The 23,784-nt window shown below is 43.7% G+C and overlaps 1 protein-coding gene across 1 annotated transcript in view; it reads left to right on the top strand.

Moving 5' to 3' along the window:
• The window catches only part of Glp2r (glucagon like peptide 2 receptor), a 62,310-nt gene that overhangs the window by 21,046 nt on the left and 17,480 nt on the right, over nt 1-23,784 (top strand). Inside the window, exons 5-10 of the mRNA XM_008855731.2 lie at nt 3,508-3,614; nt 5,551-5,704; nt 8,764-8,923; nt 10,177-10,237; nt 11,069-11,138; nt 20,805-20,893. Coding sequence (XP_008853953.1) covers nt 3,508-3,614; nt 5,551-5,704; nt 8,764-8,923; nt 10,177-10,237; nt 11,069-11,138; nt 20,805-20,893 — 641 coding nt within the window. The remainder of the gene's footprint in view (nt 1-3,507; nt 3,615-5,550; nt 5,705-8,763; nt 8,924-10,176; nt 10,238-11,068; nt 11,139-20,804; nt 20,894-23,784) is intronic.

Genomic DNA, 23,784 nt, shown 5'->3' with positions numbered 1-23,784 from the left:
AAAAAAGTCAGAACAGGGCAATTTTCAAATGTTCATATGAGAGTCCATTGGGGTTTCTTGACAAGGGATTCCAAAAGCATCCCTCTATTGGGTTCTTCCTCATTTTTCTTTTGTCTTCCAAGGCTGGACTAGTTGGCTGAGAAGAGTGGCTGGATACTCAGGTGAGGGTCCAGTGGCCCTGCTTGGCATTCCTTTAATGAATGAACACAACTGTCAGCAAGCCCAGTTGTGACTATGTTTAGCAATCAGGCTCAGTTGAAGTCGTGATGATGGTAGTTATTTCATGCAGAAGGGACTGCTGTGTAGCATCATCTTATTATAAAAGGAAGAGTTTACCTGTGTTTACGGTTCCAGGAGAATTAGAACCCATCATGGTGGGGAGTCATGGTGGCAGGAGGTGGCCAGAGCAGGAGCAGGAGGCAGAGGCTCACATCTTCAAGCAGGCACAGGAAGCAGAGAGTGACTGAGATCCAGCAAGGCTTAAGAACTCTCTAAACCCTCCTCCGGTGATGAGCTTCCTCCAGCATGGCCACACCTTCTAAGACCTCCCAAAACAGCACCACCAATTGGAGACAAAATGTCCAAATACTAGAAGTCTATGGGAGACATTCTCATTCAAACCACCACACAGGCTTTATTGAAGATGCTTGCCTGATCAGTTAGATTCCATTTTTTTCTTCTACATTTACCAGCTGACTTTCTTCCATGAAGACCTCTTACATTCACCTCCTATTGTGGCTATCCTTATGGAATTACAGATTGTTTTATTTGGTTATATTAACTACTTTTAAAAGACTTTTTGCTTACTTTATGTGTATAAGTGTTTGTATACAGGTATACCATGTGTGTCCAGTGCTCATGGAGGCCAGAAGAAGACATTGGATTTTCCTGGAACTGTAGCTACAGATAGTTGTGAGCCACCATGTGGGTGCTGGAAACCAAACCTGGTTCCTCTGCAAGAGCAGCCAGTGATCTTAACTGCTGAGCCATCTCTCCAGCCCCTCATTCTTCTTTTTGATGTTCAAAGCTTTCTGGGTGAAATCCCTTCCATCTGGCTCTTGTGTGTTTTTGTCAGAATCTCAGTCTTTCAGCACTTCTCTGCTTTCTGGTACCACCTGGTCTAAGCTCATTTTGGATTTTCCCTGCTTCAGGCTTAGAATTGAGGCTGCTCCCAGAAGTCTCGGGACCTTTAGGAGGAAGAAAGTGTTGAATGCAGATCTAAGTGCTAGATGTGCTCATCACTATTACCACTGCATATTGTTGAGGGGGAATTATTTATATAATCACCAAAGATCCTGAGGGAGGGACAGCCTTGTCAGGCTCTGTAGTGGATCTACAATTGTCTCACTTAGGCAATGCTTAAAAATGGGGTTTAGTAAACTGCTGGTTCAGTGGATGAAAGTACTTGTTGTGCAAGAATAAGGACCTGAGTTCAAATCCAGAAAACCTATGTAAAAGCTGGACACAGCAGTGAGAGCTCTGCAAGCCCAGTGCTCCTGTGGCGATGTGGGATGTGGAGATGGGAGTGCCCCAGCAGGAAGAGCTCTGCAAGCCCAGTGCTCCTGTGGTGATGTGGGATGTGGAGGTGGGAGTACCTGAGCAGAAAGAGCTCTGCAAACCCAGTGCGCCTGTGGCGATGTGGGACTTGGAGATGGGAATATCCCCAGAAGTTTGAGGACCAACTCTCCTGCTACATAAAGCAGAAAAACAACTAAGAAATCCTATCACAAATGAGATGAAAGGCGAGCACTGACACCTTAGGTTGTCCTCTGGCCTCCACACCTGCACTGAGTGTTCTCCTGTCTCTGCCTCCCATTGCCTTATAGGAACACTAGAATTACAGATGCTTGCATTATGTATCCTGCTTTTATGTGGGTTCTGGGGATTTGAATCCAGGTCCTCGTGCTTACACAGCTTTTACCAGCTGAGTCACCACCCCAGCCCCATTAATTTTTTTAAAAACATTTTTTTCTCTCAACACCAATATGAACTCACACATGTACAAACACACATATACACACATTGTATGTACACACATAATCAAAACTTCTGACTTAACAATTAAAATTTTTGCTTACCTTCTTTTTTATTATGTGTATGAGTATACTCTCTGTATGTGTGTAAGTGCACCAATGTTGTACAATGCCCACTGAGGTCAAAAGAGGGCATTGGACCCCTGGAACTAGAGTTACAGATACTTATTAGCCACCACGTGGGTGCTGGGAACTGAACCCAGGTCCTCTGCAAGAGCAACCAGTGTTCTTAACCATTGAGGCATCTCTCCAACCCAACCCTAATACCTTCTTTTACTTTGCATTTATGCATCTTTTATCTTTTTTATTTAAAATTTGTTTCTATTTATTTTTATTTTATGTGTATGAGTGTATTGCCTGCATGTATGTGAGTACACCCATGTCGTGCAATGCCATGGAGGTCGGAAGAGGGCATTGGAATCCCCTGGAACTGGAGTTAAGGATGGTTCATAGCCATCGTGTGGGTGCTGAGAATCAAACCCGGGTCCTCTGCAAGAGCAGTCAGTGCTCTTAACCGCTGAGCCATCTCTCCAGCCCCATCATCTTTTATCTTTTTCATCTTTTTGAGACAGGGTCTCCCTGTAATACCAGCTGGCCTGGAACTCACTATGTAGACCAGGCTGGTCTTGAACTCACAGAGATCTGTCTGCCTCTTCCTCCTCAGTGCTGGGATTAAAGGCCTATGCCACCACACTCAGCTCAAAATCTTATTTCTTAAGACATTATAATATTTACCCATCTTTTTCTTATAATACATTCTAAATGGTTTGAAAATTACAATAGTAATATTAGGGGCTAGAGATATGGCTCAGTGGTTAAGAGTACTGATTGCTCTTGCAGAGGACCTGGGTTCAGCTCCCAGCACCCTCCCACATGGTGGCTAACTACCTGTGACTCCAGTTCCGTGGAATCTGACACCATCTTCTGGCCTCTGTGGGCACTGAAATGCCCATGGTACAATTACACACATGTAGGCAAAACACTCATACATGTAAAATAAAAATAAGTAAATCAAAAGATTTAAAGCTAGTAGTATTACTAGTAAAACTATAACCCAATTGGTAAATGTTAAGATTTCTTTACAGGTCTTTTATTGTGTTAATAATTGTTAAAAATAATTATTCTCCCTGCATAGTTCTCTTATTAGCTGGAGACACAGTTTTGTTTGGACATTTCTATTAGTATTAGATGTTTGTCTTTTCATCCTTTCCCCTTTGATTTTACCTTTTAACAGGTAATATAGTGATAGGTGCTGGGAATCGAACCCGGGCCCATTGCAAGAGTTGTAAGTGCTCTCAACTGCTGATCCATCTTTCCAGCCTCTATATCTTTTTTTTCTTGTACATTTTACCCTGAGGTTTTATATTTAAAGTCAATGTCTTGTAGATAACATGTAGTTCTGAGTTGCCATGGGGATGGGGGTAGTGGGTACAGGCTGTGTCTTGGTGCTCATGTCTGCTCTTTCTGTGTGCAGGTGGATCACTACGCCTTGCTGTCCACCTTGCAGCTGATATACACTGTGGGATACTCCCTCTCTCTTATTTCCCTCTTCCTGGCTCTCACACTCTTCTTGTTTCTTCGGTGAGTAGATCCACAGGCATGTGATCAGGTATGTGATATGTAATTTGCTCACTGGCTATGACTAGAAGGCAGTAGAAAACTCTGTTGGATGATGTCAAGGGTCATCAAAACCAGAAGCTTGAGATTCTTGAATGCTTCCATCCCATTTTGCAGATGAGAGGACAGAAAGGTCCATGTAAGTTCCAGTGAGGGGCATTGAGTTGCTACTGGTGGGAAAGCCAGGCGGATGCAGAGACAGAGCTTGATTCTATGACTCCCAATGCTGCCTTTCCCATTTGGGGATTAGATGTGTGCCTAAATTCTTAATCACACCCTTTACTGCCACAACCCAGTCTCACCACAGCTCAGCTAAAGATATCATGTGCTCAGAAGGGTAATGTCCCCCAAGGCAAGTGAGTGGTAGAACTGGGATTTTGACCAGAGGCCTTGGGCCCTGGTTGGCTCTTAGAAGTGCTTTCCTTCTTCTACTTCACATGCAGTGTCATTTAATTCTCTTCATACTTTGACTTAAGATTAATTCTAATTCTAGAAGTTCAGTGTTACTATTGCCTAATTTTATAAGTGAGTTAACTGAAATATGGAGAGAAGAAAAGATTCACCCAACACTAAATAGCTGCTGGGTGACAGAGCCAGAACTCCAACCAATCAGTCCATTGCACTATTTCAGAATCCAAAACCTCAGTGTAGTTTCCTAAACCCCATTTTTAGGCATCGCCCAAGTGAGACAATTATAGATCAGGAGTGCTGGTGAGCATAATGTGGTGGATTGAGAATTCAATACTGTTGCTGGAGGCCTGGATGGAGACCCTGGAGACTAGGCTCTACTGGCTCCAGGCCTGGCTTCATTTGTCTTTCTAATCCCAGGCTCTTCCATGGCTCCAGGAGGAGCCTTGACATCTACCCCATTGGAGAACTATCTTGAGCTATGGCGAGTTCCACTTGTGCTCACGGGCTATACATCAAACCCTTCCTTCACCCATATACCTTTCTAAAGTGCCAAGCCTGAGCCAAGAGAATATAGTTGCCTATCCCAGCATGAAGTAAATTCCACAGAGCCTGGCTCGACAGAGTGTCTATTTTGCCATAGCCTGCTGCCCTCAAATAGCCCCTAGTCTGGTCAGGGAGAAGCATCATGAAATACAAGGGTCTGCCTCAAGTCCATATTGGAAGTTACCAAAGCTATAATAGCTAGAAAGCAAGCAGGATGAGGGGGGTGCTGTGTAGAAAGCACAGTGGTAGAAAATGTGTGGCCTTTATGGCACAGTCATAAATGTGGGGCACCCACTCTTCTGTAAACAAACCACTACCCTATGCTCTGTTAAAAAAGAAAAAAAAATGGCACTTTTGGCTAGAGAGGCCGGGGATATATAATGTCCCAACAGTCTGAATGTTGAAGAGCTAGTAGAGACTCCTGGGACAAGTAATGAGAACTGACCTTTCCTGGGCACTCATTACATGCATTTTACATGAATTAATAGATGTGATCCTCCCAAGCCTCTGGGATAAATACTCAGTTCTTAAACGCAGCTGAGCCTTGGAGAGTCAGACCCTGGCCTCAGAGTTTCTGAGTCTGAATCTCAGCTCCACTCCTTACTGCACAGGGACTTGCGCCATTTATAAAATCAGGGTAACAAGAGTGCCCACTCTTCCTGTGGCAGTAAAAGATGAGGATGCCACAAGTCCCTGATCATGTGAATGTCCTGGACATGGCCTGGCATGTTGAGCATTTATCTGGATATAATGATCGTTGCCCCCTTTCTATAAATGAGGAGACTAAGGCCTGGAGAAGAGCGAGCGCACAGACCAGCAGCCTGGCTCTCGAGCCTGCACTATGCACTTCTGTCTCCACTGACAGATGCATAGTAGGTCAGGCCTGCACCTGTGGGTCTCAGCTATTCTTTCTTCACAGAAGACAATTAATTTTCTCTTTGCACAGAAAACTACACTGCACACGCAATTACATCCACATGAACTTGTTTGCTTCGTTCATCCTGAAAGCGCTGGTTGTACTGGTAAAGGATGTCGTCTTCTATAACTCTTACTCCAGAAGGCCTGACAGTGAGAGTGGGTGGATGTCCTACCTGTCCGAGGTAATCCCCTCCTGCCTGATGGGGCAGAGCCAGCGGGCAGGTGAATGGGGTGGGAAGGAGTCAGAGAGAAAGGCTATTCAAGCTTCTCTGAATAGCGCGACAGCCTGTGGCTCAAAAACACAACCTCCCAAGAGTGGGCCAGGTAAGGGAATCCACTCACACTGCAGTAAGCCTTCAGGTGGTCATCTTCTCGTCCGTAAGCAAAAGATGAGATTAATCTTTTCTTGAGACAGGTTCTCGCTATACAGCCCAGGCTGGCCTGGACCTTATGATCCTCCTACCTCTGCCTCTTGAGTGCTGGAATTACAGGTGAGTGCCAGCATCCCTGACTTGTATTAGAAGGTTTTAAGTAATGGGGGCTGGGGGAATGGATCAGTGGATGTGGATAAAGCACTAGTTGTATAAGCATTAGGATTGAGTTCAGATTCCCAGTACCCATATAAATGCCAGGTTGGGCATGGCAGACTGCTTGTAATCCTGGTGCTCAGAGACGCAGAGATGGGATCTCCAGAGCAAAAGGGCCAGCTAGCTTAGCTGACTCAGCAAGGTCTGAGTGCAAGTGGGAGACTCTGCCTCAGTACATGAGGTGGAGAACAATCAAGGAAGGCATCTGATGTCAAGCTTTTGCTTCCACATGCACATGTGCACATACATCCTCACACACATGCACCCCCATACATGTGAAGATGAACATACATATACACACCACACACAGACACATGTACGAAAAAGAAGCCTTTGAGTTATGGATTAACCGTGGATCTTTTTAAAAAATTATATTTATTTTGTGTTTGTGGAAGTGTGTATAGAGGTCAGAGAACAATTTGTGGAAGTTGATTCTTTCTTTCCACCTTGTGGGTCCCAGGGATTGAACTCTGGTTTTCAGACTTGGCAGCAAGCGCCTTTCCTTGCTGAGCCATCTTACTGGCCCTTAATCATGAACTTTATATTCTATTTTTCTATTGCCAGTAGTAATAAGTTTTCTAAGAATTTGTCTATATATTTCACTTAACTTTCCTTGTTTTTTGTTTTTTGTTTTTTGTTTTTGAGATAGAGTCTCACTATGTAGCTCTGGCTGGAACTTGATATGTAGACCGATATGTAGACCATGCTGGCTTTGAACTCATAGAGCTCCACCTGCCTCTGCCTTCCAAGTGCTGGGGTTTAAAATGTGGGCAGCCACATGTGGTGCTCATTTAGCTTTTCACATTTCTTGGCATAATCTCGTTCATGGCCTTCTCTTTAGTCTCTTTTCATCTGTACCTGTGCATCAGCTCCAGGATTAATCATTTATACTTTGCTCTTTTTCCTTCACTCCTTGATGCTTGTTGCCCCGAGTCCCTCAATTTTATTGGACTTTTCAAACTCTTGGCATAACTAAATCTTTGTAGTTTATATTCTCATTTTTATTCATTTCTCATTTTATTTTATTTCTATATACTTTCTTTGGGCTTTTGAATTTTTTCTAACTTATCTTGTATGTACTTATAGTAATTGAACTTCAACTTTTTGATTTTTTAAATACTTGCATTTAAGGGTATAAGTTTCATTCCAGGCCTTTAATATATTTTATTTATTATTTTTATTTTATGTGCATGACTATATTGTATGCCATGTATGTAAGTGCATCTGTGCCTGTGGACATCAGAAGAGGGCATCAGATTCCCTGGAACTGGAGTTACAGACAGTTATTAGCTGCCATGTGGGTGCTGGGAATCGAACCCAGGTCCTCTGTAAGAGCAGCCAGTGCTCTTAACCACTGAGCCATCTCTCCAGCCCTTATGCCGGGCTTGATATTAACTGGTACAAAGTTGGGTACAAAGTATTTTTTCTTAATTGAGTTCAGGGAAAATTTCTAATTTATTTTGTAATTTTATATTTGACCTATGGTTATGCAGAAGTCTATGCTGTGGTTTCCAGCCATATGACTTTTCAGCTATTGATTTCTAGCTTAGCTGAACTGAGGTAAGAGATCCTTTAGTTGTGTCATTAGGGCTGTTGCTCATGGTAAATTCTGTCTGCTTTTATTGGCCTTCTTTTTATATTTTATTTTTCTTGTTTAAGAATTTCACACGTGCTTATAATCCAACCTCCACTGTGGTGCTTACCTAGCATACAATCCAGCCTTCACTGTGATGCTTACCTAGCATACAATCCAGCCTTCACTGTGATGCTTACCTAGCATACAATCCAGCCTTCAATGTGATGCTTACCTAGCATACAATCCAGCCTTCAATGTGATGCTTACCTAGCATACAATCCAGCCTTCACTGTGATGCTTACCTAGCATACAATCCAGCCTTCAATGTGATGTTTACCTAGCATACACAAAGCCCTGGGTTCCATCCCCGGTACTGCATGAACTAGGTGAGGTGTCTCACACCTGTAATCTCAACACTCAGGAAGTAGAAGGCTGGAGGATCCAAAGTTCAAGCCCATCCTTGGCTATATAACAAATCTGAAAGTAGCCTGGGATATGTGTGACCCTGTCTCAAAAACAAACAACAACAACAACAACAACAAAACATGAAAGGGCTTACAAGCCCCCACCTCTAACTGAGGAGCTATGGACAGTTGATGACTTCTGCAGGAAGGAGAGTCCGTTTTCTTTAAGCATGTGGCTGCTGACAGGCCCTGCTCCAGTGGAGAGCCTCACACTCAGCAGCATATGGGAAGCATAAATTTGACTCAGTAGGTTATTATTTTTTTAAAGAGGACATGAATTTGGGAAGAAGTAAGGGGGTAAGAGTAAATCTGGAAGGTATTAGGGATCTGGGAGTAGAGGGATATGATAGAAATATATTGTATGCATGTATGAAATTCTCAAAGAATTAATAAAATATATTTAAATAAAAATACATAAAATGTAAAGGAAGAGGCTAGTTGGTCTTTAAGAGCCAGATGAAGCCTTCTTGCCAACCTCTTTGAAATAGTCAGCAAGAGCTCAGGAAAGAGGGAAGGATGGGGTTGAGCATGTGAGCCAAGGGAGGCCCTGCTCAGTTCCCTGGGGTCCAGGTGCTGAGCAGGCCAGGACTCACTCCGGTGTTCTGCCTCTGCAGGTGTCCACCCCCTGCCGCTCCGTGCAGGTCCTCTTGCACTACTTCGTGGGTGCCAATCACCTGTGGCTGCTGGTTGAAGGTCTTTATCTCCATGCTCTGCTGGAGCCCACTGTGCTTCCTGAAAGGCGGCTGTGGCCCAGATATCTGGTGGTGGGCTGGGGTGAGTGGCCTGACTTCCAGCCGCCTCTCCTGGGGACCCATCAAAACAGGAGCTTGACAGAGCCTTTGGTTGGAGTTAGAAATCCCAACTGGAGGATGACATCCAGAACAGATAATTGCTCAATGACAAGGGTCACTGGAGAGAGAGCGAGAGAGAGCTGAGTGAGAATGAAAGAATACATGCATGACACATATATACACACATGAGCAAAGGTGCTACATGCCCAATGCACAAATTCAGAAATGGAAAGGTCTTTGGTGACTCAGTTGACACTGTTCTTACCATGTTTCCAGCTGCATTAGTCTGCTCACAATGTCTTAACAAAATATGCATGGTGTAAACAGCAGGCATTGATTTATCGTTCTTCCAAAGGTTGGGGAATCCAGCATTCTCGAGTTCTGGTGAAGAATCCCTTCCTGCTGTGTAAACAGCTGCTCTCTTGGCTGCATCCTTCCAATGGTGGGGGGAATCTAATCTCTTTATAAGGGTGCTAATCCCACCATGAGGACCCTGTTCCTGTGAGACCATCTAAACCTAGTTACCTCCAAAGTCCCCACACCCAATACTACCATATTGGGAGGAGGTGTTTTATTTTATGTGCATAAGTGTATTGCCTGCATGTGTGTTGTGCAAAGCCTGAAGAGCCAAAAAAGGGGGTTGAATCCCCTGGAACTGGAGTTATGGAAGGTTGTTAGCTGCCATTGGGTGCTGGGAATTGAACTCAGGTCCTCTGGAAGAGCAGCCAGTGCTCTTAACTGCTGAACCACCTCTTCAGCCCCCAAGGGAGAAGGTTTTTGATGTAGGAAATTTGGGAGGACACAGTCAATCAGTCTATAACACCAAGTCCTCAAGACAAGGATTTTTTTTAAATCTTGGAAATATGAGCCAAGTGTCCTAATGTGGAAATCCTATTTCCACAAGCGGTTGATCAATTTGGTGCTACAAGATTCGGAGGAAATAACCTGGACCCACAATTTCCTGAAATAAATTTTGGCTAAAGCCCATGGATTTATTCCAAACTGCTTTGTGACAGGTGGCGAGTCCTTGTACCCTGGGTCCTGGCTTCTCTGATGGCAGAACTGTGGTTGGGCCTGGGCTGTGCTAAGCCTCCCCAGTTCTCACAGTCCACAATTCTTTGTTGAGCTTTTATCTGTTTGAACTTGCTGTGCTGGGCCCTATTACACTGGCATGGCGGGGGGGGGGGTAAGTAGGTTTGGCCAACCAGCTAACTCCCTTTCCTGTTTTCTGCACAGCCTTCCCTACGCTGTTTGTTGTCCCCTGGGGCTTTGCCCGAGCACACCTGGAGAACATAGGGTAGGTAATTCATCTGGTGTTAGTTTTTCACCAATCAGCAATTTCCAGATATGCCCAAATGTAAGGAACAATACCATTTTCCTAGAGAGTATCCATTTTCTCCCACTTTGTCCTTCTAGAGTATAATTAAGAGTATAGATATATAATCAAGGACTGTATAGTAGTTTACTGACAGTTATATGTGGATTGTCCGAGATGCTGTCTAGGTTATCTGTGGTGCTGGTATGTAATGACAGAAGCACAGGAATGGAATAGTCATTATAGCTTTGTTCACATGAGAAAGCCCCAATAACTCTGAATGTCCATTGACAGAACAATCATTAAGCAAACTGTGGCATACCTACGTTGTAGAGTACTAGGTGAAGACTGAAAACTCAAAGTTAGCCTATAATCTCTTGACTTGTAGGAAATATTTTAAATATTTTAATTGTGTTGCTGAAAATGTGTATTATGTGATCCACTTTTAATAGGGTTTGGGTGGTGATGTCTGTGTATATATACATACATATGGTATATGAAATGGAGAAAACAAACTCTTTAGTGGGGAAATAAAGGCATATAATTGAGTGCTTATTATCTGCATGTACATGGAGGAAAGCAGGAAGGGCCTATACAGTGAGCAGGGAACACTGAGAAGCAATTTCTTGGCAGGAAAAGTCAATAGTACCAGTGACGAACAATACAAAGGATTTTAGTTCTTTGCCACCCCCGTCCTTCCTCTCAGGAGGCTGTTTGGCAGACAGTAAGTGTTGGAAGCAAACATCCTTCTTCTCGGGGGATTAATTCTCATCTCCTTTTTTTTGTCTCCTCCGGACTGTTCTTGTCCTTTAGGTGCTGGGCGACCAATGGGAATAAGAAAATCTGGTGGATCATCCGAGGACCCATGCTGCTTTGTGTAACAGTAAGGACAGTTCCATGCATCTTATTTTGCTCTGAACTCAGCAACTACAGGGAGCATCCCTTACCCTTACCTCCACCCCAACTCCTAAAATCTCTGGTCCTTTGAGAAGGAGAAGGTGAAATGTGAGCAGTTTCTGCTGGATGAGAAATTAGAAGCTTCTCCTTGTTCTGATTCAAGACCTAAATTCAGAATTACACTGTAACCCTACATCTCTCTGAATCTTTGAATGGGAACCTGAGGTCAGCTCTGTGACCAGCCTCCAAAGGGCTGTGATGAGGAAGAGGCTGCCTTTGGTGTTGGAAGAGCTCAGCAACAGCAGAACCATTGGCATTTATCTTTTGTTTGTTTGCTTGTTTGTTTGAGACAGAGTCTTGCTATGAAGCCCAGATGACCTCAATCTCATAGCAATCTCCCTGCCTCGGCCTGCCATTGCTGGGATTACAGAGGTGCCGCCATGCCCACCTTAGTTTGTTTGTTTCTTAATGCCATTACCAGGTGGGATGAGAAAATCAAGGAAACTACTTTAAAGGAGAAAAAAGCAGTCACAGGTGATAGAATAGATATTGCTCTGGAGACCTTGAGGAGGAAGGTCTTTGATTTGTTGGGGCTCAGAATATTCACAGTGGGAAGAGACGACTGACCTAGAGGTGTAGCCCATTTAAACTTTTTCTTCTTGCAAACTCTTTTTCCTGAAAAAGTATTTTTTTGCCTTTCTTTCTTTCTTTTTTTGAGACAAGGTCCTGTAGCCCCAATTGGCCTGGAACTCACTATGTAGAACAGGCTGGCCTTGAACTCACAGAGATCTGCCTGCCTCTATCTCCTGAGTGCTGGGATTAGAGACACAGGTGTGGATTTAATCTTTACCTGGCTGAGGAATTTTTATGTGACCTTAGATGTAATGACATACTTTTACTGACAATAAATCATAAGGAAATGTATTTAAAAATAATTCTTTGGGGCTGGAGACATGGCTTAGTGGTTAAAAGCACTGAATGTTCTTGTAGAGGATGTGGGTTCAGTTCCCAGCACCCTCATGACAGCTAACAACTGTCTGTAATTCCAGTTCCAGGGAATCCAACACTCTCTTGTGGCCTCCACAGGCATTGCACACACAGGTGCACTTGCATACATGCAGGCAAACACTCATACACACACAAAAAACTAAATAAAAATAAAAAAAATAATTCTTTGGCATATACCTATTTTTACCATTTATTAAAGGCAAACACAAATTTGTATACTAACAAGATAGATATACTTGTGATTGATTGATTGACTGACACAGAATCTCACTATGCACCCCTGTCTGTCCCGGAACTCACTATGTAGACAGGCTGGCCTCAAACTCACAGAGACCTGCTTCTGCCTCCTGAGTACTGGGATTAAAAGTGTGCACAATCCCACCTGACTGCTTATTTTTAAGCCTTGAATTAGAATTAAATCTTGGCTGAATATTTGATGAAACAGGATGTAGAGCATCTCCAATGTTTTCAGAATTGATACTCTGATTTTATATTTGTTAATGCTGAGGATGTCACTTCACATAAATATGTAGTACAAAATGGCAGAAGTATGTTTAGGGCCATTTCAGAAATTGTTGGAAACTTTGTTCCAATCTCATGCGTGGCAACAAGTGCTTTTACCTGATGAGCCATCTCATTGTCCCTCACTTAGCAATTTTTAAAAATGAAACTCAAATCAGCAACTCACATAGTAATTTTAAAAACTAAACAGTCTAATAATATAATTCAGACATAAACTAACTTGATATTTACATGCTAGGTAGAATGATGGCAGAAAACATTAAAAGTCTTTGTTTTCTGTTGTTAAATCATTATGGTCTTTTAAGAATAGAAAACTTGGTCTGCAGAGTAAAGACACTACAATTCATAGCACACGGCTGTCTTAAATCTAAGCTGAGGTGTTTCATGCAGTGTGTGTCGGCATGCATAGTGCAAAGTATGCATGTCGTGTTCAGAACTAACGCTGCAGTGAAGCTGTCTGATGCAACATGGGCGAGCGCTGCCAGGAACACATTGGATTCATTATGCATTTGATTTTGAATTAATTTTTGGCGGTTGCATGTTCAGAAACTTTTTACTACTGCCAAAATTTTTGTTATCTCCTACTTTCATTTATGTGACCCCATATGAAGTTTTGACCCAGAGTTTAAGAGGCTGAGATTTAACTGATAATGCATGAGGAGGAAAGCTGTTAAAGAAGTTTGAGGGAAGGCGCAGGGAGTTAGCCAGCAGTTGGAAAGATTGACAGGTTCTATAGAGGGCTGGGCCAGAGATCTTCCTGCCATCTTCTGAATGTCCACTCACTGGGTGCCTGGCTTTCTGTTCCATATCTTCCTCAAAGGGTTTATAGGTGACCTGTTCTTGCTTTTTTATGTAGATAGCATGGTTTCTTGAAAGAAATAAAAGCCAGTTATCATAGAAGATTGTTAGGTTTTTTCAGTAACACAAGGCAGTTCTCTGCTGAGATCTAGCTGTGACTTGAAGGAAAATGTGCATAGAAATGGCAGGAACACCAAGGAGGCCCCTGATTGCAAGTGGCATACTACTAGTATCTTCTCTTCAGTCTCTGGACACTTAGTTGGTTCAGAGCAAATGCTCCAAATTAAGTTGACCACACACAACCAGTCATGGCATTTGTTCAATCCCTCCCACTGCTCACTTTTCCACTGTCTTCTCCTGGCCACACTGCCCCACTGGGGCACCCCACAGCACCCACCTCCTGCCCAGGCACCATTACCACCATCTGGTAACATTTACTGGGCACCTTAGCCTACATACTAGTGCCAATTCTAAGAGCTTTAAGTATATGGACTTGATTAATCTTCCTGGTGAACCTACAAAGTTGAGTGCTATTATGTTTATGATTTGGTAAGGACATTGAGAAGATGAGACATTATTTGCCTAAATAACTTCATAGATTCAGTTAAGTGGGAGTTGGAGCTCAGCTCATAGGGTCTGACTGATTACCTGCAGGACCTGTGCCTGGAATGCTAATGGTTCTTTCAGTTGCCTCAGATTCCCCGAGTCCCAGCTGCTTTGCCCTACCATCTTATCCACTGGGACCCAGTGCTCATCTTTCAAGTTGTGGGTCAAGCACCAGTATTTTTATGCTGTCATGCCTGGACTCTCACCATGCACAGTAGCTATGGTCACACTCTCTTCCTCACATCCTGCTGGATTCCATACTTCCTGGCTTCTGCTCCAGCTCCAACAGACTTCAAGTAGTTGTTTAAAACCCATTTGTTGCTGCTGTAAGCCACATGTTCTGTTCATCTCAGCAGCCAGATTAAGTATGTTGTAGGCCTTATTAATAGACACCCACAGTCAAGACACTGGAAGGTTCTTGCTAAGCAGCAAAATAAACCAGGAGATTCCTGGAGCTATCAACCCTCCCTCAGATGGAGTTCAGGCTCTGTCAACTTGGATCTATCATATTTACTCTGAAATCTACAGGTGATATCAGTAGTTCTCAAACATAATTGCTCTTGGGATCCCCTGGATGTCTTCAGAACTCTTTTTTTTTTTTTTTTTTTGGCTTAAGTCCCACTATAGACACCCGTCCTTCGTTGCTCTCACAAGTGCCCTGGGGATTTTAATTCAAGCTGGGTTTGAAAGGCATTTTGTTATACCCTTGTCCTTCCAAAAATAGTCCTTGGACCAACAGCATCAGCACCACACTCTGATGTGCTTGTTATCAATTCGGGTTCTCATCATCCCCACTCCAAACTATGGAGCCAGAATCTATATCATGATAAGATCCCCAGGCTTTGGATACATATTAAAATATGTGAAACTCTTTGTATACAGCTGTTGTTCTCAAAATTGGCCGTGTTTTAGAAACACCATGGTGGCTCAGACCACTGACAATGGAAATTCTGGGGGTAGGGACCAGGCAGCTTCAGCTTTAGATGGTCTCAACTCTAACCACTCCGTAAATGACTTTGTCACCCATCACTAGACACCCGAGCTGGTGTCCTCTCATCTCCGATCTTCTTCCTTCCTGGAATATCCCCTCAGATTTCAAGTCTCCACTCCTCCCCTGAAGATCCTCCCATGTCATCTCCGTCTCAGTTCCACATTTACTGGTCTTTTTTAGCTTTCTTGTATTCAGACATTTGCAAAAGCTTCCTATTTGATTCCCATTCCTTCTCTTTATCCCCTCAACTAACAAAGTCAACAGACATTCCTGGAAAGGAGCATAACTTTAAAGGTCTTAGGGAGGATATTGTGAAACTACTGTTGTCCACATCTTCAGGGAATTGGCCAAGAGGAAATGACCTTGAATAGAAACTGGAGAAGTTACTCTTTGGAAAAAGGAAGAATATTTATCATTAACTGGTAGAATACTGACATGAACCGCTGCTGTCAAGGTTGGTTGTATGACCATATATTGCCATTTTCCACCACTCTGAACATCCAAAACCCCACCTCCAAAAGAGAATTTGTTGAATAAAGACATGGAAGGAGCCTGGGTCCCTGAATGACTGCATAGAGCAGAGATCCCTACACTGCACCAGATTGTGACATAAGCAAAACCAGAAATTGCTAAGGAAAAATCCCTTATTCCATATATGTTCAATTTAAACTGAAATACTAAAACAACACAAAGGTACATGATAATCGAGATTGAGCTGGAAGTACTTGGTATTTCAAGTTCCAGTGTACTTAACAATTTTCCTTTATCTTTGTCAAATTTGGTCTTGAGCTCAAATTTCTGGATCATGGTGTAGATCTGGGGAAACGTCAACTGTAGATAGTGAACAGGACACGGGACCAAAGAGAATCTCCTATTCCAGATGTTGGCTCCCTAGTCAGCATCCTCCGTTCTTAAAGTCATATTTCTCCCACTGCCACAAAAACTGGGTTTGTATGCGCTAAACAGTGGCTTAATGAAAATGTCATCCCAGATGTGCAGACAGTAGACTTCATTGTTTTGTTGGTATCGTGTTTCCTGTGCTTCAGAAATGCCCATAGTGTGTCTACGTGTGAAATCCAGATGTGCTTTGTGTCTTTCACCAGACACAGAAACTGGAGAATTCCTACCATTTTCTTTGTTCATGTCTTTTTATAAAACTTTGCTACTTAAATTAGCCTCTTATCCTTGGTTGTACATTTAGAGTTGAATCATACCAGAACACCATTTAATCACCATTCCCAGAACCCCATCCTCCCTAGCAAATTGTTAAAGCCTTGATCATTCCAGTCCTTCAAGGATTACTTGAGAAAGGTCATTTGATCTATATCCTGCTCCCTGGAATTAACAGACTGGCCAGACTGAACACCCAGCTGAGAAGCCTTTTTTAATCAATCAATTGAAAGAACTATCTGTTGGCTCTATGAAGCTGTGGAGTCAAACCATCATTTGCCCTTTTCTCTGACAGTGGCAATGCTGAGAAACAGGTAAAAATTAGTCTTCATCTCCTGTGTCCTTCTTCATGTCTTCTGTCCCACCAAGAGTTAAGAGTCTTCCTGTTGCTCCAGGCCTCCCTAGACAGCACCTCACTCCTACAGTGTCCTCTGCTGGAAAGGTTAAATGAGAATCTCCCTGCCTTATTCTGTCTTCTGTTTACCTTTACTGCATCCCAGCCCCTATTTTCCATAATTAAAGTAAATCATAGGTATATTAGTTACTTTTTTTGTGATAAAATACCCTGACAAAAGCATATTAAGAAGGAAAGGTTTTATTTTGGCTTACAGTTCAGGAGGGGGTAGAGTCCATCATGGTGAGGAAGGGATGGCAGGAGTCAGAGGAAGCTCAGTGGTAGGAGCAGGAAGCTACTGATCACATTTTCATCTGCACACAGGAAGGAGGCGGGGGGGGTAGAGAGGGAGAGAGAGAGAAAGAAACTCTTAAAGCTCACCCAAAGTGATAGACTTCTTCCAGCAAGCTTCCACCACCTAAAAGTTCCATAACCTCCTGAAATAGTGCCACCAACTGGGAGCCAAGTGTTCAAATATATGAGCCTATGTGGGACATTTCTCATCCAAACCATCGCAGTAGGTATTTACTGACATCTTCATTGCTGTGAAATATGAATGCATTTGAATGAAAGAAATGAGAGCATCCTCTGTGCTCTTCCAGTCATTTCTTACTTTCTATGGAGCATTTCAGCAGGACTCTTGGAGAAGGTGTGTTTTGGCCCAAAGGGTGAGCCTTAGAGGTAAGCATTTTCATCCACACAGCAGGCCAGAGGAGCCAGGGCCTGGGGAGAGGTAGAAGAGGTCTGTGATACATGAAGCCAGAGCGCCTGCTATCTTAGAAATCACTTCTGTGAGTCTGCAGACCCAGATCTAAGCACAGGTGCTGGGTGCCAAAAGTGACACCAAGGAGGTAATGTCTGTGAAGGCAGCTGCACCGTCCAGGACCTAGAAGAGAGCCTTCTATGTTTGGGGTTCTGTGTGTCTCCCATCTTGTCACAGAATCCTAGGGGGTTGACTTGGTTCCCCCAAAATTTCCTCATTCATCACTTTCCCTGCTGGTACACAAATGAATACCACTATCCAAATATGCTGTAGACTCTTGACCTCTGGAGGCCTAGGGAGGCTCGGGTTGGTGATTTACTCTGTGGCTGTGGGGAAGCGCTTTCTTTATGGGGCCCATTTTCTCTTATCTGGTTTCTGGAAGATACAGAGTGGATCCACAGGCTTTCCATCTTAGCCCTTCTTCATTCTCTAAGAGACAGTTTCAAGGGAAATTCATTTGCTGAAATATGTGCCTGCCCTGCTTAGCTTACTAAGAAAAATACCTATGTTCAACAAATTACTAAGCCAAGCACACAGCATTTTCTCTTTATGATGAAAAGCAGATATCCCATTAAAAGGGATGAATTACTTGGTTACGTTTATTTGTATTTAAATTTTTTGGTACTAAATATTCTTTGGCTAAGAACTTCCATCATTCCCATTGGCTTATGTTTTAGATAAATAGTCGCTTGCCTGAAACTCTAGCTTTTTAACTGAGCATCGAGCCTGTGAGGCCAGCAAAGCCCACAATAACAGGTATATATTGCATCCTATAGCTTGAGTTGCAATACGTAGGACTTTCCTCCTGGACAGGGGCATTTGTCTGGTCCTGGGTCGATGTCTGTAGAGATTTTATTCCATTAATTGGCACCCGATTGCGCTTTCTGTCAACTCATTCTCCATGGCATGGGCACATTGTTAAACCTTCATGTTAGAAAACATCTGCTACCAAAACCTTCTGGCCCTGCAAAGAAAACTGGAGCGGTGTTGTCTCCGTTGAGCATTCCTTTCCCACTCCCATTCTGTCCCTCTGCTTTCTTTCACAGACAAGCCTTAGAACACATTGCAATCCAGCCGGTGGTCTCCTCCCCTAATGCCACAGCACCCCCCGGGGAGCCCCTGTTGCTAAATGCTGTCTTATTTTGCTTACACTCCACCTTTAGACCTCCCTGATCGTTCTTGCACTGGCTTCCAGTTTCATCCCAGTTACCATGGCTACTCTTTCACAGTTTCCTTTGTCCTTTCACTTCCCCCATGGTTCTTTTCGTTCCAAGGCAATTCTCTTCTCTTTCTTTTTTTAACGATTGATTTTATTTTTAATTATGTGCTTGTCTGTGTAGAGGTATATGCAAGTGAGTATGGATCACCTGGAGCCTGAACTGCAAGCAGTTGTGAGCTGTCCCACATATGTGCTGGGAATTGAACTCAGGTCCTCTGCAAGAGCAGCAAGTGTTCATAACTGCTGATCCAGCCCTCTAACCCCCTCCCCCAGGCAATTCTCTTAACCCTTGCCTCCAGTCTATAGTCTCCCTAGATAATCTCTGTACTCTCATGCCTTCATGTTCTGCTGAGGTCCAGGCAGGAATATTCATCTGCCTTGAACGTCTCTTCTGTTTGTAGCTGTCAGACACGTCTTCCTCCTTCTCACATCACCAGTGTTCTTCCTCTACACATGGTCCCTCTCGGGGGGAACCGAGGGCTACCATGAAACATCAAGGTCATCTTTGATTTCGCATCCAACCAGTAACAAAGGTCATTGGACTCAGACATAATTTCAAACGAGTCACTCCTCTCTGTCACTGAAATGCCTCGCAGCTGCTTGAGTTCACTTCTCCAACATCTTCCCCAGGAACTTTGAAACCGCCCCCAACTGGTCTCTCTCCTCTAGTCTTGCCCTTGTCTGGTCCGTTTTCTACACTGCTGCTAAAACGATCTGTCTGAAAAGCAGTAGGTGAAAATCTGATCAGGTCATAGGCCTGCTTAAAATTCATTCTGAACTCTCCATTGCCTTCAAAGAAAGCGCAAACCCTTCAACACGGCCACAAAAAACCCCCGGGTTGGTTAGCCCTCCTCCCTTTCAGGTCTTACAAACCCTTTTCTCATTCTCCCAGACACACTCAGTCACCTGTCTGTCTACAGTCCATCCTGCTCATGAGCTCTCATGAGGCAAGATGTCAGCCAGGGCTTTGGCCATCTAGAAGACTGACTGGAGCTGGAGGCTCCTCTCCCAAGGTGGCTCATGCACATGGCTGTTGAGTGGTGCTAACTGCTGAGAGGAAGACTTGACTGTCCCATGCAGGTCTCTCCTTGCCTTTAGAAACTGCTTGAGTGTCCTTTTAGCATGGTGACCAGCTTTCCCCAGACTGGGGGGTGGCTTCCTTTTGAGGTCCCCAGAAGTCACATGGTACCACGTCCATCATGTTCTTTTCATTAGATGCAAATAATTAAATCTCGACAATATCTAGGGTGAGAGTGCGGGAAGATCAGGCTCTGCTTTTTAAACAAAGTGTCGAGGAATTTGCAGACATATTTTATTTATTTTAATTTTTAACTTTTATATGTATGTTTTTGTGTGCATGTATATAAGGGCACCAGGTGCATGCAATACTGGAGATCAGAAGAGGGCATTGGATTCCCTGGAACTAGAGGTACAGACCAAACCTAGGTCTACTGCAAGAGCAGCCAGTGCTCTTAACCACTGTGCCACCTCTCCAGCCCCTGATGACATATTTTATACTTTCTGCCAAAACTGATAATAAAGGGCTGGATTTGTTCAGTCCATGATAGTTATGGGAAGTATTCTAGAGAGTAGAGAACATATGCTGCCCTTACCTTAGACATCAATAGGGCCAGAGTTCTCTACAGAAAAGAAGGAGTATGTTGTTCTGCTTAAAGAAGGTAGGACTGCTACCTCTGGGTTCAATCACCAGCTCAGTTGCTAACTAGCTGCGCAAGCTTCAGAATTATATTCATCTCCTCTGTGCTCGTTTTCTCGTTTCATACAAATTGTCTATAACTGGTGGTGGCTACTTCAGGGGGTTGTTTTGAAAATTAAATAAAATGATGTATGGAAAGTTCTTAATCAAGCCTGGCCTGATAAAATCAATAATGCAATGCTGCTGCTGCTGCTTTTGCATTTCTCAGATGGCTGAGTGGTAGACATCCCTGAGACAGAATACACTAAATGATTCTCAAGCTCTCCCCCAGACTTTCAGTTCGGAGGGTTTTGGGACAGTGGGGATTACCATAAGCACTCAATGTGTGACACACTAACTACCAGATTGCCCTGGTTTATGCCCTGGTGAGTGAGGAACTGAGGGCTAAGGCCAAGGTGACCTTGATATTCACAGCAATGTGGCATCTGTCCCTACTTACCCATATTTGCTTTTTGTTTTTCAAGGTTAATTTCTTCATCTTCCTGAAAATTCTCAAGCTTCTCATCTCTAAACTCAAAGCCCATCAGATGTGCTTCAGAGATTATAAATACAGGTGAGTGACCTGAGGTCAGGGCTTAGCAGACCAAGGTCGTTCTGACTCTTATTGGTGTCACCAAAGTCTTGGGAAGGGAAGAAAAGTCCTTTCGTTACTACTCTCACTCCTATGGTCAAATACTGTACAAGAAGCAACTTAAGGAAGGCAGAAGGACTTACTTCGGCCCATGGTCTGGGACGGTACAGTCCATCCTGGCAGGGAAGGCAAGGCAGTGGTGAGCGCTTGTAGATCATCTTGCTCACATCTCAGCAGATCAGGAAGCAGAGAGCTTGGGCCAAAACCTATCAAGCCCTGCCCCTATGGTCCTATGTCTGTCAGTTTGGCCCATGTCCAAAGGGTTCTATAATCTTCTAAAACAGTACCACCAACTGGGGACCAAATGTTCAAACAAATGAGCCTGTGGGGGTCGTTCACACTCAAAGCTTAACGTGTGAGTTGTATTAGTGTATTTGCCTCCTAAGGTGAGGGAATGAAGGAGAGTCCTTCTGAAAAATCTATTGGGGCAAATATGATGTTGGAGTGCATGTGAGACTTTAGCCAACGACTCCCAACCCCATAACAATGATGTAAGAGGTTAGCATTCAAGAGTATACTAGTCCCCCTACCTGATAGGAGATTGTTGAAATGAGAGGTTTATGAAGAAAGAAAAGCCCTGTAGAAAGGGAGTTTTTGCTGCCTTCCCTTCTTTGTTGAAGAATTTGAGGTAACCGAATAAAAGACATATTTGTAAGTCAGAAGAGAATATGAGAATAAATTTCATACATTTACCACAAATATTGAGAATCTAGGTCATGAATTCCTTTCACAACCCCCCTTTCTTTATGACTTGTCTTTACTGTGTCTCACCTTCAGTTTTCTGTGATGATAGCACTCCCCACTCATAGTACGTCAGGTGATAGGCATTTAGTGAGCGCTGCACTGCTGTAAACACGACCAAATGAAGGAAGCATCCCTCCTCTCTCTAGTCCTAGTTTTCCAGTGTGGCAGGTGAATTTCATCAGGGTTGATGGAAGAGTGTTTTAACCAGAAGAACAGCTTTGCGATGAGGATTTTAGTCCACACAGCAGATCAGAAGCAGAGGGCAGGAGTGAACTGCAGCCAAGCTTCTCACTGTTGCTAGGGCTGACTTTTTCTACTTACTTGGCAAACATTCAACAAGTGTTTCCAGGATGCTTGGCACTGTGCTTGGAATGAACGGTGAATACAACATGGTCCATATCATGCTTTAAAGGGCATGTGTGCTACTTCAATAAGGACTGTAACACTGGAGCAAAGACAGGAGGGTGGGTGCTGGCCTTGGCCCAGCTCCCTCACTGACCTTAGGTAAGAGGCTTGGCCACCACTGTGTTCTAGGGTGTAAAGTGGGAGCTTCGGGGCAGACTCATCTTCTGTGTGTTATGATGGCTGAAGGAGGTTATTTGTGGTTAGTCACTCTAATCAGATGTGGAGCGCAGCACTTGTTCTCTACCCAGACCCAAATCCTATCTTCCTGAGACTCCTGCTCCAAGAGATCTAGAAGAGTAAACACACCCAACTCAGGAATGAATATATACTATACTCTCTAGTTGGGGCTTTTGCAGAAACTCCTAGCCTTGGGGAACTAGCCTGGTATGGGCCCCAGGGAGTTGAGCTTTCTCTCCTAGTGACTCCAATCGGGTCTCCAAAGGACCAGGGAGCCTCTTTGGCCTCTTTCCCAAGGTTCAGCCTCACACTGCTCTCTGAGAGTGAAGTTCAAAGGGCGGACAGAGCCACTTCAGTCCAGTTAAGGAGGTAGTCCCTTGATTACCAAGTACTGGGACAACCAGAGTTCCTTAGAAACTACACGGAGGAGAAGACTTCCAGGAGACGGGGACAGAACAGATGAGTCCAAGGGACTCAGAGCCTGACCTCTACTGCTTTGTGCCCCCAAAGACTGCCATGTACCAGGGAACCTTCCCTATGCTCCAGACCCTCAGTGACTCCTATAATAATTTTCTACCCTAGCTGCTTGTATCTCCTGAGAGCTGACCCAAAGCACAGCCTTGTGAACCCCAGCACTGGGTAGGTAGTTCACTCAGGAAGTATGGAAGGAAGCCTCACTATGAAGGCTTCCTAGAGCCCTCCCCTGGAGATTCTGATACACAGCCAGAGTAAAGGATGCCCGAGCAGATGCTCTAGTGAAGGAGTGCCTGGACTTCTCTGCTTGGACCTTGGTGAAGGTGTTTCTATACAGCTTTATCACCCTCTTCTCCGGGGTTCCCTCCAGAGTTACTTGAAAAGGTCTAAGGTTTTCTGATCATACATCTTCATCAGCAGAGACATCTTGAGCATGTCCCTCATCCTATGTATGCATATTCTAATCAACACACACCACATATATATATATATATATATGCAGATACACCAAAACCAAAAGAGGTGATAGTTATTCATAAAGTTAATATACAAGAGCCTTCTATTATCTTCTATTATTGTATTTATTCTAATAACAAATAGATTGATTTGCACAGCAGTGGGGTGTGCATACCCACTTGGGTGACATTGATTTGAGAAAGGGCAAATTAACACACTGGAGAGACTCACGTGGCTGAGCAATGATCATGGATGGATGCTTTGCAAGAAGAGAGAGTAAGTAGCCTTGGCTAGCATGTGTCTAGAAATTCTTTTTTCTTCTTTCTACTCTTGTTCAAGGGAATGCTTGAGAAGAGAGACAGAGGTGCAAGTCTACCCAAACTTTGCTGGGGAACAGGCCTCACTTTGCAGAGTTGGCTAGTTACTGGATTATTTTGCATTTTTAAAGTCTGTGGAAGGTAGAGTAAGGGGAGGGCATTCTTTCTAAGTGTCCACCTCACATCGTTTCCTAGTCTCAACATTAGTAAAGTCAGAAAGATGGAGGCCACCAGAATGCT

Source organism: Nannospalax galili, unplaced genomic scaffold, assembly GCF_000622305.1.
Source record: "Nannospalax galili isolate Female #2095 unplaced genomic scaffold, S.galili_v1.0 scaffold146, whole genome shotgun sequence".
Lineage (NCBI taxonomy): Eukaryota > Metazoa > Chordata > Mammalia > Rodentia > Spalacidae > Nannospalax > Nannospalax galili.
The sequence above is the reverse complement of the archived record's forward strand: the minus strand, read 5'-3'. Positions and strand labels throughout refer to the sequence as shown.